We start from the raw sequence: 14,434 nt of genomic DNA, 5'->3' as shown, positions 1-14,434 counted from the left end.
CCGAAGATGCCACATACTCCCCAGAATCATACAACTCCTAGTATAAATTAATTTTTTCACAAATCACGGTTTTATTTTTAACAGGCTGAAACTGCCACTTCCGGGTCCTGCCTCGCTCTCCCTTGCCAACTTGACGCAGCGCAGTGACGAAGGTCTCGTGTCTTTTCTCCTCCCTCGGTCCAATTTGCGTCTGCTGTGTCTCCGTTACGTCCGCACGCACCTTCCACCAGCGTCATCAGCATTTTAATAATGGCCTGCAACTCGTGAAAAAAACATATGACCCAGTCTACCTTAATGCCAATGTAGTCTAGAGACACCGGTGGATCTGCAGCTTAAAGAGTGCCGCTTTCACATCAGTTATGTCGGCAACTCGACAACATCGGCATATTTCCTTGCAGAAGCGAACCCTCCCCCCACAGAAAATGAGAAATTATGAAATTCCCATCGGGGATTCTCTGGGCTTTATTATAGGCTACATTTTGTCCACTTTTGGTAGGTTTGTTGTGGCATTGAACCTTAAATAACCCGCCATACCATTCAAAATGAGGTATTTTATGATTTGAATAATGACAAAAGCTTTAGGGGACCCTTGCTGATGGAATAGGTATGTGTCTTGCGGCACTCCTCTATGGAAAATGTAGTCATGCCACCGGTCTTGTGACACTGACCCGGCTCTCTCAACCGCCACGCAAGGCAGTTGCCAAGGCAGGGGAGACCAGGAGATCATCGCAATGACACGATAAAGGGAAATAATCAAGGGATTTTAGTTTGGGGGGGGGGCAGCAACCTGCAACCTGCAACCTGCCCATACAGTTAGCAGGATGCCTTTATCGAAAAGGGTGTCATCAAACGCGTCTCAGAGAACCTCTGTGCAGGCTACCTGGGCTGTGTTTAACACCCAGATGATAACAATTAAATGATTTCGCCGTCTAACTTTGTAGCCTGCCGCTTCTCGAAATAGGCTGCCCTTGCGCTCTCCAACATGCCTGGTAGCAGCTGGCACATAGAGGAGCGAAGTTGCCACCGAAGAGGTGACAACATTGCCCACTGATTAAAAAAGAATAAACGTCAGGGCGTCGGATGAAAAGAAAATGGAGTAGCCTTAATATGCTCCGGATAAGTGTGTATTCCCCCAAACACCAGCACTATCGAGCTCTAATGATAGACTAATAAACATTAGTCTCTTAAACCAATAAGCGCTAAAGCCTCGCTTGCATCCCCCTCATCGGTGTCAGAAGGGGAAAACTGTGTGTTCAAGTCTCGATGTGGTCTCATGTATGCAGCGGGCTCGGGACAGGATTTCCGTGGTGCGCGCTCGAGAGGAAAAACTGACGGCAGTGTCACTGCGACCTTGAAGCAAGGTCACTCGGTCTCTGCTGCAGACACTGCAATTCTGCGGGGCTGCATCACACTGGTGCAGAGTCTGCATTTTCATCCTGTTAGAGGCGAAACCGGTCATGCTATATTCATTAGACTCAACCCCCGAAAGCGGAAAACTGGATTTGTTAGAGAGGGAGTTGCTGTATTATAGTATCGTAAGTGTGGCTGTCTAAGACACGACAGTGTTGCCTTGAAATAGGTTTTTAAACTGTGGAGAGTGAAAAAGTAGAAGCACACTGTGAATGCCAGTCAGGGTCCCCTAGGGTGCTTCCTACAGCGGGTCGTGACCTCGGACAGGTGTCTGCTGATAGGCTACATAAATACCAAGAAGCCCTTGTGCCTGCGGTACACAAAGAGTATTGAGCGCTGCATTAGTGCAGTGCATGCACTGAGTCATACTGATAGAGGACAGTCTCCACCTATCCTATAAACACCATGATCAGTATATAATCGCTATGACTAGGTTATAGTACCAGGCTATAGAGTGTTTGAGGACTAAACAGCGTGATGGTCTTCGGTTGGTCCTAGCCCCTATAGCTGAACAAGAAGAGGACTTGACAAATGGATGGCCAGGTGACAGGAGTAAGTAATGACGGGAAATAAATTTAACACGATGGAAAATATTATTTCTTACAAAACCTAATGTCTGCGTGGCTACATTCATACGTGTTCTTATTACTTACCAAATTTATATGAAATTTAAAAGGTAAATACGCTTAAAATAGGATTTAAATGATCCTAAATTATAATGATTAGCCATACTGAGGTCAGTATCTATAAACATGGACAGTTTTCGTTTTGTTTCTGTTTTTTTTTTCTAAATTTGATACCTTAGCATTTAGAAGTGATGATGTCACCAGTTTACATTTCTGGAAAAGCTCATAATAGCTTACTGAGCTTACAGAGGTTTTGTTCAAGATGTTGCATCCAGCTGAGTTTGATTTGCAGGCAGAGCGCCCATCTGTGAATGAGAAAATGTCCCCATTATGGAACAGCTCCGGGATCTTTTTCTGAATAACATGATCACTGCAGTCTGTGTCTCTGCTGTGAAGCTGGAGAAGTGACTTGTTCAAACCTGGAACACAATACTGTAGAAATAACATATTTGAATTCTATTTTAGGATGGATTTTCCCTTTTTTTTCCAGGTCAGGCATGTAGCCTACACCAACAGTACAAACACTGCCAATTTTTTTTTTTTTTGCCTTCTAGTGGCAGCACAGGGAAACTGCAGCAGCGGTGCTGATGACGTTATAGCAGCTGAGTGTGTGTCCTCCAGTAAAAGGTCACCCACTGCCACTGTACATCATCACTGCCTGCTGACTTCCTGATTGCAACGCCAGAACGCTGCTTTTCACGTTTCCTGCAGAAAAGTGTCAGATTTCCAAAGGCCAGACAAACATTCACATAGTTCCTGCTCCGTTAAAATGCTTTAACATCACAGCAGGGGGGCAAAAGGCAGGCTGCAATTTGTCTCATTTTAAAATCATTCAGATGGTCACTAAAAAATAATTGCACGTCTACTGAGATATCAGTCAAAGACCTTGGCTGTATTGAAGTATACTGTACAGTTAAGTCTTGGAGTGTTGGACAGAGGGAAATGTGTCAGTGTCTGCCATCTGCTGGTTGTATTCAAAGAGAAAAAGAATCAGCATTAAATTACTTAGAGGAAGAGGAGGGGGGATTTAAAACATTAGTGGCAACTTCAACTTTGATCTATGAGATATTTTGTGACATTAAGGCACATTAGCTTTTCTTAAAAAATAAATGAAAATACTGATAACAAAAGAACTACAGGCACACTTTGCAGTTGCACCATGTGTGTCCTTGGTGCCATTTTCAGATTGAAACACCAAGGTAGAGTTACCAGCCAAGTATCACTTACATGGATCAACTGAGGAGCTATAGCACATGCTAAAAGGGCCATATTGACAACATGAAGGGCATTCATACAGTACACCCACAATACAGTACTGTGGGTACAGTGCGCTATTCAAGTGCTGCAGCACATGTCTGTCTCCACCAGCCTAAACTGGTCTATAGTGAGCACTGAACCGACACAAATGTTTTCATCCTCACCGTGAAATGAAAAGACACTTTCCTCCCCCTCTGTGCACAAGACAAGTCCCTCATTTCAGTTTACTGACAAAATTCTGAGAAAAGCTTAATGTTGGTTTGTTGGTCAACCACTTGGGCCGGACTGGAATATCAATTTCCGTTTAAAAAAATATCAATAGCTCTTCAATGGATTGCATTGAAAATTTGATGGTACAGATGGTCCACAGAGGATGGATCCTGCTGACTTTTGTAATGTCCTGACTTGAAAAATTTAGTGAAAACTAAGTGAACCCTTTGGAGTTACCTGCATTTATGTATAAATTTTTCTTAAAATATGATCAAATCTTCATCTTAATTACAATTATGAGCAAACACAATCTATTTTAACTAATAACATAATGATTGTATTGTTATTGTCTATGCTGAATACATCATACGGCTAATGATATCAACAAAAGTTAACTAGAGTCAGGAGTTAGCAAACCCGGAGTCCAATCATGAAACAAGACTGGAAGTGTGGGTTAGAGGGACTTTGACTTATGATAAGCACTCAAACATTTTGAGTTTGCTGTTCACAAGAAGCATCTGCTGATGTGAACTGTGACTCGCAAAAAAGGGATCTCAGAAGACTTACAATGCAGAACTGTTGACTTGCATAAAGCTGGAAAAGGTTACAAAGTCATCTCAAAGAAAAATATTTCCCAGATTTATCAAGGTATCTTACAGGATAATGTCAGGGTGGCTGTCTGCCAGCTGAAACTGGGTAGAAGCTGGGTGATGCAGGACAATGACCCTGAACACTAAAGTAAATTCTCTACAGAATTACTTCAAACAGAAAAATTCTGTTTGGGACTGGCCCAGTAAGAGCCTTAACCCAACAGAAATGCTGTGGACTTAGCTCAGAGAGCCATTCACACCAGACGCCCTCAGAATAGGTCTGAGCTGAAGCCGCTCTGTAGGAAGAATGGTCTGGAAATTGCTCCTGAACATTGTTCAGGTCTGATCCACAGCTACCTGGAGCGCTTGTTTGAGGTTATTGCTGCCAAAGGAAGTTCAACCAGTTATCAAATCCAAGGTTTCACTTACTTATTCACCAGCGCTGTGAATGTTTAATGGGAGTGTTCAATAAAGACACAAAAGATTATAATTGTTTGTGTATTATTAGCGCAAGCACATGTTTGTCCATACTTGGGACTTTGATGAAGACCAGATCACATTTTATGACCAATTCATGCAAAAAATCAGCTGATACTAGAGGGCTCACAAACTTTTTCCTGCCACTGTATATGCCTTATTTTGGTTTGTGACTACATACCTGCAAAACTGATGTAATTCCCCTCAGCCCCAGCTGTACTTTGTGTTCAGTTCTAATTAGCAAATCTCACCATGCTAAAATACGAAACTAAGATGGTGAACATGGTAAATATTATACCTGCTAAACATCAGCATGTTAGCATTAGCATGGTGAGGATGCTCGCAGTTGAGGCTGTCCTCAACTATTTCCATTTCAACTGGGCACTAAGCCAACATGTGATGGCAAAAATTATGTTTGTTACACAGTTATTACCATGTTTCCCAGTGAAGGTTAGGGGACAGAACAGTATCTTTAGAAATCAGGTACTTGCAGTAGTAAAGTAAGCATGCTTGTAAGACACGGTGTTGCTTTCATTTAAAAAACCTTTATTACATAGATGCAATACATTAGGATGAATTCATTTGGCCGTCAAAATGCAAATATTATTGTTGTATACAGTATTTAGAAAAGTTTTGTTACATACCCAAAAATGTACAAGAGCCTGTTTAGTACCCGTTTAATTGTTGGCAGGATTTAAGAGTAACTGTCTCCGACCAAAGCAACCTCTCTTTAACATGAGCACCACACTACTGTGGTAAGGTTCTGACCGGATAGGTTTTGGTTGCTCTCTCTTGTTTCTTGGACTATTTGGATAAGTAAAAGGCAGCAAATCCTCATGTTGAAAGAATGTTATTGCATTTCTGTCTTGGCCCAGTAGAGAGCAGTAGCTCTTCAGAAAGTAATGGGAACATTGGCATCAAAATCACTTCATTGTCTTTGATTGAGGCATACACACTCGCATGCTAAGAGCATTAAATGCAAATCAAAAGAGGCTAAGGCTTCTGCAACATGTTTTCATCTTAAGTGCATTTAAGTACAGTACATATACACAAATAAATTGCTAAACTGAAAAATCCTCTGCCAGATTTTCAATACATCTCATATCTCTCAAGTTGATACTTGTTATACTATTGGGGTTTCTGTTACTAGTTTAAATCTTATGTTGCATTGGTAGATCTGGAACTGGTTTGGGGTTTCCATTGGGCTCCTTTTTGTCAGGCTTGGAGCTGTCGTTTTTTGGGCTTCTCTCTGGAACAGGCCTTCTGTGGCGTCTCCTCTTTGGCTGGCGAGACCGCGTAGGGTTGGGTTGTGTTGGATCCAGCAGAGGATCCAAATGTAGTTTACCACTATGAGCATCTGAAGACTCATCAATAAATGCAAGGTTCTCCCCAAAGTAGTCCAGGGGCTGAGACAGGTGGGGATCTGGAAGAGTCTCCTCCTTTTCAGGCTCTGCAGTTTTTTCTTCAGGCACTCTCTCCGACTGAGTCACTTGAGAGTCTGTTTCTGACCCAGACCCTGACTCATTAGAGCAGGAGGAGGAGGAAGAGGAAGAGGAGTAAGATCCAGAATCTGTTTGATTATCATGCTGCTCTTTTTTCCCTTCAGGAGCCCCTGTAGCTGACACACTGTGACCATGGCTGCGAGGGCCGTGGCGGCGCTTTCGCCGGCGACGTTTGAAAGGGTCATCGATTTTTCCTGGAATTCGAAAATCCACTGACATATTCTGGATGTTCTGAGTCCAGTCAGTGGCATGGGCTCGTAATCCCTCCATCTAAGAGAAAAGGATAAAGCCACACATGATGGAAAAAAAGTGGAAGACATAAGACATGATAAAGCAGACAGGAGAATGCAAGTACCTCAGCTCTGGTCTTCTTAGAAAGAACCCGAAGCCAGTTACCAATCATTGTCAGGATAGATGCAAAGTAGGCAAGACCCAGCAAGATCCAGAACCACACCAAAGGCTTGTACCAGTGGTCGCTCCTCGCAATTCCAGAATCCCCTTTGAGAAGACACAAAGGCATACAAGTATGTATCCATCCATCCATCCATCCATCCATCCATCCATCTATCCTTTTCTACGAGGTAAATAAACATTTAAGATAGATGATACTAGCCAGCAGGTTAGGTAATCAATAATTAATCTCTTCCAAGAAAATCATCCTTAATAATTTATGAGGTAAATGAAAATTGTCTGTGCTAAAGGAACTTGATGCATTACAACTGATATTTATGAATGACTAATTAAGCTATACCAGCAACTCATCTGTGGATCAATAAATTCAACGAAAAAGCATAATTAGGCAAAAGCAACATAGAAGAACGGAGAGTATGTTTTCACTTCAGCTGGCTTGCACAAACAGGGAGATGTCAAGGTGTCAGTGGTGTGTGCAGGAAGCTCTGAGTGTTAAAATGCCCTCTTAAAAAAAAAACAACAACTGGCTACTTAATGGGAATGTATCGGCGCACTGATTAGGTATTTTGACCTCTGTCGTGGCCCTCTTTTTAGCTCGTTTCAGCTGTGACATGACCTCAGGGCAAATATAAACCCTGTCCTCATCTCTGCATGCAGAAAGAGCTAGGTCGGATTTAGGGATTTGGGAACTCAAGGCAAACCCAGGCACGAGACCTCACTCATGCCTTATTCTGACCTTTTCTCTAACTGAGAGTGTTATTGGTATTAAGGAGTTTACTGATTTTCATGGTTTTCCTCTGCTTCCCTGATATAAACCTCTCTCTGGACCATCCACTGAAAAAGTGCATTTATTCAAGTATTATACTTAAATTAAATTTCGAGACACATTTTCTGCAGCTCTCAACAAGTCTGAAGGAAACATTGTGCCTAGTATTCCACTACATTTGACGGCTATAGTACCATACAGATTATGATTTTACCTCAAAAAACATACGACCAGTTTGTATGATGTAATGTTCTTGAATAAACAACACAACACTTTATAAAGTAGTTAAAGTAAGCATCACCTCTTAACCAGCTCCACCATTAAAATGTTGCTTACATGTCAACTGATTCATAATATTAATCCAGTTGGAAAATATTTGGCCTGTACATTGTAAAAAGGATCAGTCTGCATAAATAGCAGGCTACTTTTGACAATTTGCTGATAATAGAGTATTTAGATAATAGAGTATTTATATAGTATCTTGTAATATTGCTAGCCTGCCTTTACTTAAATAAAGGATCTGAAAATTTCTTCCATAGCATGTGGCTGTGCCTTCTGTCTCCATCTGTCTTCCTCTTATCTTGAATGAGGATTACTTTTTTTGTATTTAATTATGTTTGTGGCATTTCCCTAATTGCAGGGAGACTATGTTACTAATATTATGTTGCTACAAGAATACATGGGTTACTGCCAAGAGTTCTGCAATTAATGTATTACTTTCTCTAGTGTGATTCATACGCGTGCCTATTTGCAGTGCCCACTGACAGTGATAAAAGAGGCCCTTTGAGAGCATTTTGTAAGTTACTGGAGAATTTATAAATATAAAGTATGCTAAAATGGGAACATACCGTAATTTATATGTTATATATCTTAAAATCATATTTTAACAATAGCCATTATGGCCCTTTTTCACCCCCTTCCTCCTCAGAGTGTCTGTGCACACCACTGTAAGCTATGTTAGGAAACCTGTGGTGGATCAGCTGTTGTATACCTGCAACGTAGTCTCCAAACCCAACTGTTGTTAGGGTGATAACTACAAAGTAGGCCGACTCCAGAAGAGTCCAACCCTCCACCTTTTGGAAAACTAGGATAGGCACTGCAACAAAGAGCAGGCAACCCAGCAGGATGGACAGGACAGCTGAGATCACTCGCACAATAGTGGGACTAACGCGCCATTTCTGTCAGCAGGGTGAAACAACAGAGCGGGATGAGACAAATAAAGGGAAGTACATGTACAGTACTATCAAAGAAGACATGTACAGCTCTGTTTGGGGTCTGACCAGGAATAGAGTCTCTATTTTGGCAACAGTTTTCCTCAGCCCAGTACCCAGATGGTCTCCGACTCCAGCGAGCAGGATACCAAACATTGGGATTCCCACCAGGGCGTAGAAAATGCAGAACAGCTGCCCTCCTTCTGTCTTGGGGGAGATGTTTCCAAAACCTGACAAGCAGGGTTAGAGGTTGAAGACACAATCTGTCAACAGATTCCAGTCAAAAATGTGTCATCAGAATTAAATTTAGCGGTCTTAGTAATTCTACTGTACACCTACCGATGGTCGTGATGACTGTCCCTGAGAAAAAAAAGGCACTGGCCAGATCCCATTGACTGACAAAGGTGATGTTGTTGCTGGGATCCACACCTGCACCGACGGCCTCCACCACCTCCTGGGATCGGACAGTGGAGAAGAGAAGAGTTTTAACCTTTACCACCAGTTGCAGGGCATTAGGTCCTCCACAGTAGAGTTGGAAATGCTGTAGAAAACGCATGGTCACGATCATCAGCAGGCTGTCAGTGACAAAGAGGTGACTTGTGATGCACAACTGCAACGGCTCCATTCTGTCCCAAGTGTATCGAACCACTGCCAGCACTAATAATGTAATTGCCTGATTTAATTATCTGTTTTGTGTCTGTTTGAACATGAAGACATTTTTTAACTATGAATTTAAAGCTTAATATGATGAAGTTGTGACTGAACATGGTCTTTGCAGACATTATTACTTCTAATAAATTAGAAGTCCATAATTACAGAGACAGGGCTGTGTCGACTTGATCCTGTCTGTCCCAAATGATTTGGGAAAATTGATTGAGTTTTATTGGTTTCCAATTAAATTTGTGCATTCATTTGAATCGCTGAAGCTCCTAATTAGTGTAAACACAGTCAATAGTTTTGCAAAATCAGATTTCCATGTTAAGCAGACATAGTGACTGAAATGCCACGTAATGCATAACCTGCATTTCAGTAAATACCGGTGTACATTGTGGTGTGGTTTTGTTGTCAGTACATTTTGGACTATAATAGGCAATGAAAGTTTTTTTTTTTAACTCTTCAACTGTCTCAAGTTAAATTAAAAGAATTCAGGTCAAAGGGTAAATTATGAGGTTAGTCACATGCACCTCAGCCTCTGTGTCTGTTCACCACAACAGGGAATTTATCTGAACTATTTGGAGCCAGAAAAACAATAATTACTGTCTGACTATTTAGAATTTAAGTGCTAGAATATTATCAACAAACAGATGAGTTAAGATTGTAGAGGGACATTTCTAGCCAGTGCACTTCAGGTTTGCATGGCCATGACATACCTGACTGCGCAGCCACAGATTTAACAACACATTATAAACACACCCATGCTATAATAATATTACCCCGACTACGTGTAATCATAAAATAGATCTGAGACCTGATTCTAACAATGATTTTTATTATCGATTAATCTGTTTATAATTCTCTGCTGATGAATCGATTAACTGTTTATTTGATAAAATGTCATAAAACACTGATAGAATGCCCATCATATGTTCCTATGAAGCCCAAAGTGACACGTTCAGATTACTTGTTTTGTTGGATCAACAGTCGAAAACTCATATGTGTGTGATTTACAATGAATTAAAACGGAGGAAAGAAGCAAATCCTTAACTGGAGAAGCTGGAACCAAAGAATGTTTGTCATTTTGGGCTGGACCGCAACAGCGGGGCCAGGCCTATAAACACGATTGTCTGTCGCCGACTGACTCACTTACTGACTTACTGCGTGATGAAGCTACACCATTGGTCAGCCGAATGCCATGTGACTGAGCGCTGACGTTACACCATTGGTTGGCCTGCCAAGTACTGGAGTTTCCCAACTGGCCGTTTCTCTTTCAAAACGAATTGGCACAAACCTTTTCTATTGAGTCTTCGGAAGGTCATTTACAGGCAGTGTTGCCAAATTAGTGCGTTTGTCGCCGGATTTACCAACTTTTCACACCCCTTTAGCGACTTCTTCACAAAAGCAACTAGCGACTTTTTGGGCAAAAACATTAGCTACTTTCCATAGAAGAGAGTCGCCAGTATTGCCCAGCGAAGGCGCAAGGTCAGGCTTTCCCTCCACAGGCACACCTTTCTATGTGTCTCCTTCAGTAGACTGGACAGCAGCTGACACAGATGTGAATCAGCTTGTAACTTTCTCTCCGAGTGATTATTTTACAAGTAAATATAGCTGAAATCACAGCACAGCCGTTGTCTTTAAACTATAAAAGCAGGATATTAGTAGAGCAGAGCAGCAGCTTGGAAATGGCTTGAAGTGACTACTGTTTAATATGTAGTGTTAAAGGGCCGCATTTCAGTAACTCTTTCATACTTGCACATATCAGCTTTGTTAGGAATTCGGCTGTAATAAATAATTTTATATGTGAGCACAGAGAGTAGAAGAGAGGCAAACAGATAAAAGGTGGTCCAGCCATATATTAGATTTTGACCTTGTCTTGTTGCTTCTTAAATGACTTAAACAATCTATCAATTATCTAAATTATTGATGATTAATTTAATTTTCCACTGACTAATCAATTAGTTGACTAATCATTCCAAGTGTAAAAAATTTGTCAGCTTTAACTGACTGCAGATTTGTTCTGAGCTTTTCAATTTCTGTGCTTACGGGGTAGAAAACTGAGTACTATGCATTATTCTCACATTCTGACACAGAGCAGGAGGGCCAGCACTGATAGACCACCTAGTCATACCCGCAGGTCTCCACGTGTGCCACAACATCACGCACATGACCAACCCCATTAATAGCCAGTGGAAGAAAATCAACAACTCTACAAGGGTGACATTGCGTAGTGTGTCACATCTCATATTACTCAAGTTGAGAGCAGATTGTAGTAGGAGGGAACTTCTATTGGAACGTCTATTGAAGACCTGTTGAAACATCAGCTGACTTTGGTTCAGTGAAACCTGACCCACAATATGTTGAACAGAACAACATCTGAAGAATGACTTTGTAACAGCTGCCTTGCTCACTCATGAATAGGATTACTTCAATTCTTGGCAAGTTGTCATTAAGTGCACGTGTACCATTTTTTCTAGGTGTGCTATATCACAAACTCATCTTGATGATTTCTACATTTAGATTTTCTTTTCTGGCAGCAACTAACAATAGATTCATTGACTCATTGAGTGTTTTTCCATGTGAGTGTATTTCTATTATTATAAAATGAAAAATTGTATTTGAAGCTTTTGTTTTAGAAAGGCAGCACATGCTTTATTTTAACCTTTTCTAAATCAAAATGAATAATTTGGTAGACAATGTTCTTATTAGACTGAATTTAATCACAATCATGGTTGTTTTTATCTTTGGAGCCCCAAAGTGTTCAATATTAAATAAATAAATGAGTTATAAAATAGCCATTTGAATAAATTGTGTAACATGTGAAACATTTTTTTGTGATACAATTTAGGAGATTATTAACATGTATTACTATAAAATGTCATTTAATAATTTGTGTTTTCATATTAAGTTTTATAGAATTTTTATTTCATTAAAACAAAATGTCCATTTTTCAAAAGTGTGTTTTATTTCTTAATGACATATTTCCCACAAACACTTGTATTTCATGCTACTTTTTATTTCATTCTGCCACTTATCATCGTGGTGTTGCCTTAAGCTAGCAAGCTCAACAGCTGCTACCAGGCTGAGCCAGTTAGCTCCTTTTAGGTGGAGGAGTCATTCTGCATCACAGACACAGAAACGAACATCTCCATTCATTTATTTAGCTTAACAAAGCTGCATATGTTACCTGCCTAGGCTGGTTAACTAGCTAGTTGGGGTTGTGAGCTTGGTTTATTACTCATCGACGAACTGAGGAAACATTGTTAATGGCCAAAGTTTACTCGGGATAACTTCAGCATTGTTGTTGCTCCAGCTAACAGGTGCTAACAGAAAACTGTCACTTGAATGTCATGCTAATATGGAATAAAAACTGCCTTTGTAAAAGGGCATTTTGAAACAAAAATTTAGATAATAAAATAAAAATGTAGCCTGTTATTAAAGAAATTATGATGAAATAACATTTCATCGTAATTTGTTTATTTTTTTAACTGATTCTTCCATTATTTTACAAACTGTTGGCTCATTTATATATTTTACACAGTTTATTCAAACATTTATTTATTTCATAATGTCTTTTCTGTTTATTTAATATTGAACACTTTGAGGTTCACTGCTGATATTACTATAATTCAGTTGCCCTCATTTCAGTTCCTTCATTTAACCAGTAAACAGGATGCACTGAAGGAATCAATCAGATCTCTTATCATCAACACCAAAAACAACATGTGGCCTGCTTGACTAAAGGACCATAGTGTTTACTTCTGTTATGTCCTTCAGTCTCTTGAGCCTTTTTGCAAATGTCAGCAACTGCATCTATAGATCTCTTTGCAGGCTAAAACAGTCATTTACAATGTTCATTCTGGAGCGAGGACAAACATCTCAGGATCACAGCACGGCTGCCAGGCCAGCTCATAACACACAACCTATGCATGACTCAGCTTCCACTCAGTTACACACACACACACACACACACACACACACACACACACACACACACACAGAGAGAGACACTAGAGCTGACCCATCCTTACATAGCTGCTCTGCCCACACCTGTTATCTGCCCCACAGTTGTGCTGTACTGCTCCTAAGGGGTCACTGAGAGGCTTCACTGACCGGCAGCATACGCTACGCAAATCTGAAGAGTCTCCCTCAGGACCCCCAAAAAAGATTCAGAGTATAATAAGTTGTATCGTCAGTCTAGCAAGTTCACAATTTATATAAGATAAGAAGCCGAGCCAATTATTTGTCAGACACCCAGCCAAAATTTATTTTTAGCTACAAGAAGTGGTCGGTCTCTAAGCTTCAGGCCCGCTTTGGTGTTTGTTTATGTGTAAATAACAACAAGCCTTGACTTTGTACACAGTCACTTTTTGAACACAAAATTTCACCTTACTATAATTTCAAATAAAATGTTGTCTCAGTACCGCTTTTGAGCTTTATTGAGAATTTTATAGTCACAAAAAGTGGCTTTTTCATTCTGCAAAGGCATCTGCAAATTCAACAGATGAAATCTGCATGTCAGTGAAAGGAAAGAAATAGCGGGCATCATTGTGTAGGTCACAAGTCGTGTTTAGATTACTTTTCAGTGGTTCCCAAGTTGAGGTCAGAATGATTAACACAAGGTCAATAAAGTGATAAGACAGGGGAAAAAAAACAAAAAACAAGACTTTTTTTGGTGAAATTCTGAGTACTTTTACCTCTTCGGGCCTGTTAAAATTCTTCGAATGACACAATCTGAGAAGGAAAATCACTGTTCGGTCAAACCGCTCACAATTCGTGTCAAGAACGTAACCTGTGATGGGGCTTTGCAAACAGATATTGCTTCATTTTTGGAGGTTCCAAGCCAAAAAGGTTGGAAACCACTGCTTTAGGCAACTCAAATGTGACGCAAAAGTGGTGTCACTGATACGTCTGAGCCCATTTATAGACTATCCGTGACGATGCAATCCCATTTGAAATTGTAAGAACACTGGGGGAGAGTAGCTAATCTGCCCAAGAGAAACTATTGGCTTTTGTTGATAGGTGCTTGTTAAACGCTTTCAAATCTTCCAAAATAAAAGCCAGATAACGAGTGGCTCTTGTCATGAGAAGATCTGCTGTACCTCTATAAGGGTCTGTAGGTTGTCTGAGTCGACACAGGTAAAGTTCATCAGGAAGTCCCGGCGGGTGTCCTGCAACTGCATGTGCTTGCCCTCCTCTCGTGGAGCCTCCAGGGCGCGGAACACCACGGCACCCAGCACCAAGTAGAGAAGCACCCCCGTGAGGATGGCGAGCAGGGTGGAGCAGCGCATGGCTGCCGATCCGGTCAGTTCGAACACAG

The 14,434-nt window shown here is 40.8% G+C and overlaps 1 protein-coding gene across 1 annotated transcript; it reads right to left on the bottom strand.

Moving 5' to 3' along the window:
* Positions 1-5,568: 5,568 nt before the first annotated feature.
* LOC120802549 (potassium channel subfamily K member 4) lies at positions 5,569-14,405 on the bottom strand. The gene is made up of 6 exons (XM_040150469.1): positions 14,217-14,405; positions 8,800-8,914; positions 8,530-8,690; positions 8,241-8,427; positions 6,428-6,570; positions 5,569-6,342 (listed from the first exon to the last, which is right to left on the bottom strand). The coding sequence occupies exons 1-6, from the start codon at positions 14,403-14,405 to the stop codon at positions 5,722-5,724; spliced, it is 1,416 nt and encodes a 471-aa protein (XP_040006403.1). The 3' UTR covers positions 5,569-5,721.
* Positions 14,406-14,434: the final 29 nt, after the last annotated feature.

The sequence above is a fragment of the Xiphias gladius genome, chromosome 17, assembly GCF_016859285.1.
Source record: "Xiphias gladius isolate SHS-SW01 ecotype Sanya breed wild chromosome 17, ASM1685928v1, whole genome shotgun sequence".
NCBI classification, from domain to species: Eukaryota; Metazoa; Chordata; class Actinopteri; order Istiophoriformes; family Xiphiidae; genus Xiphias; species Xiphias gladius.
This window is presented reverse-complemented; position numbering and strand designations above follow the sequence as displayed.

Excerpts from the sequence above, each read along its gene's own strand:
- LOC120802549 (XM_040150469.1), bottom strand. The coding sequence starts at position 14,405 with ATGCGCTGCTCCACCCTGCTCGCCATCCTCACGGGGGTGCTTCTCTAC. Across the intron at positions 8,691-8,799 it reads GACAGTCATCACGACCATCG|GTTTTGGAAACATCTCCCCC; the intron begins GTAGGTGTACAG and ends CCTGCTTGTCAG. Across the intron at positions 6,343-6,427 it reads CTAAGAAGACCAGAGCTGAG|ATGGAGGGATTACGAGCCCA; the intron begins GTACTTGCATTC and ends CTTTTCTCTTAG.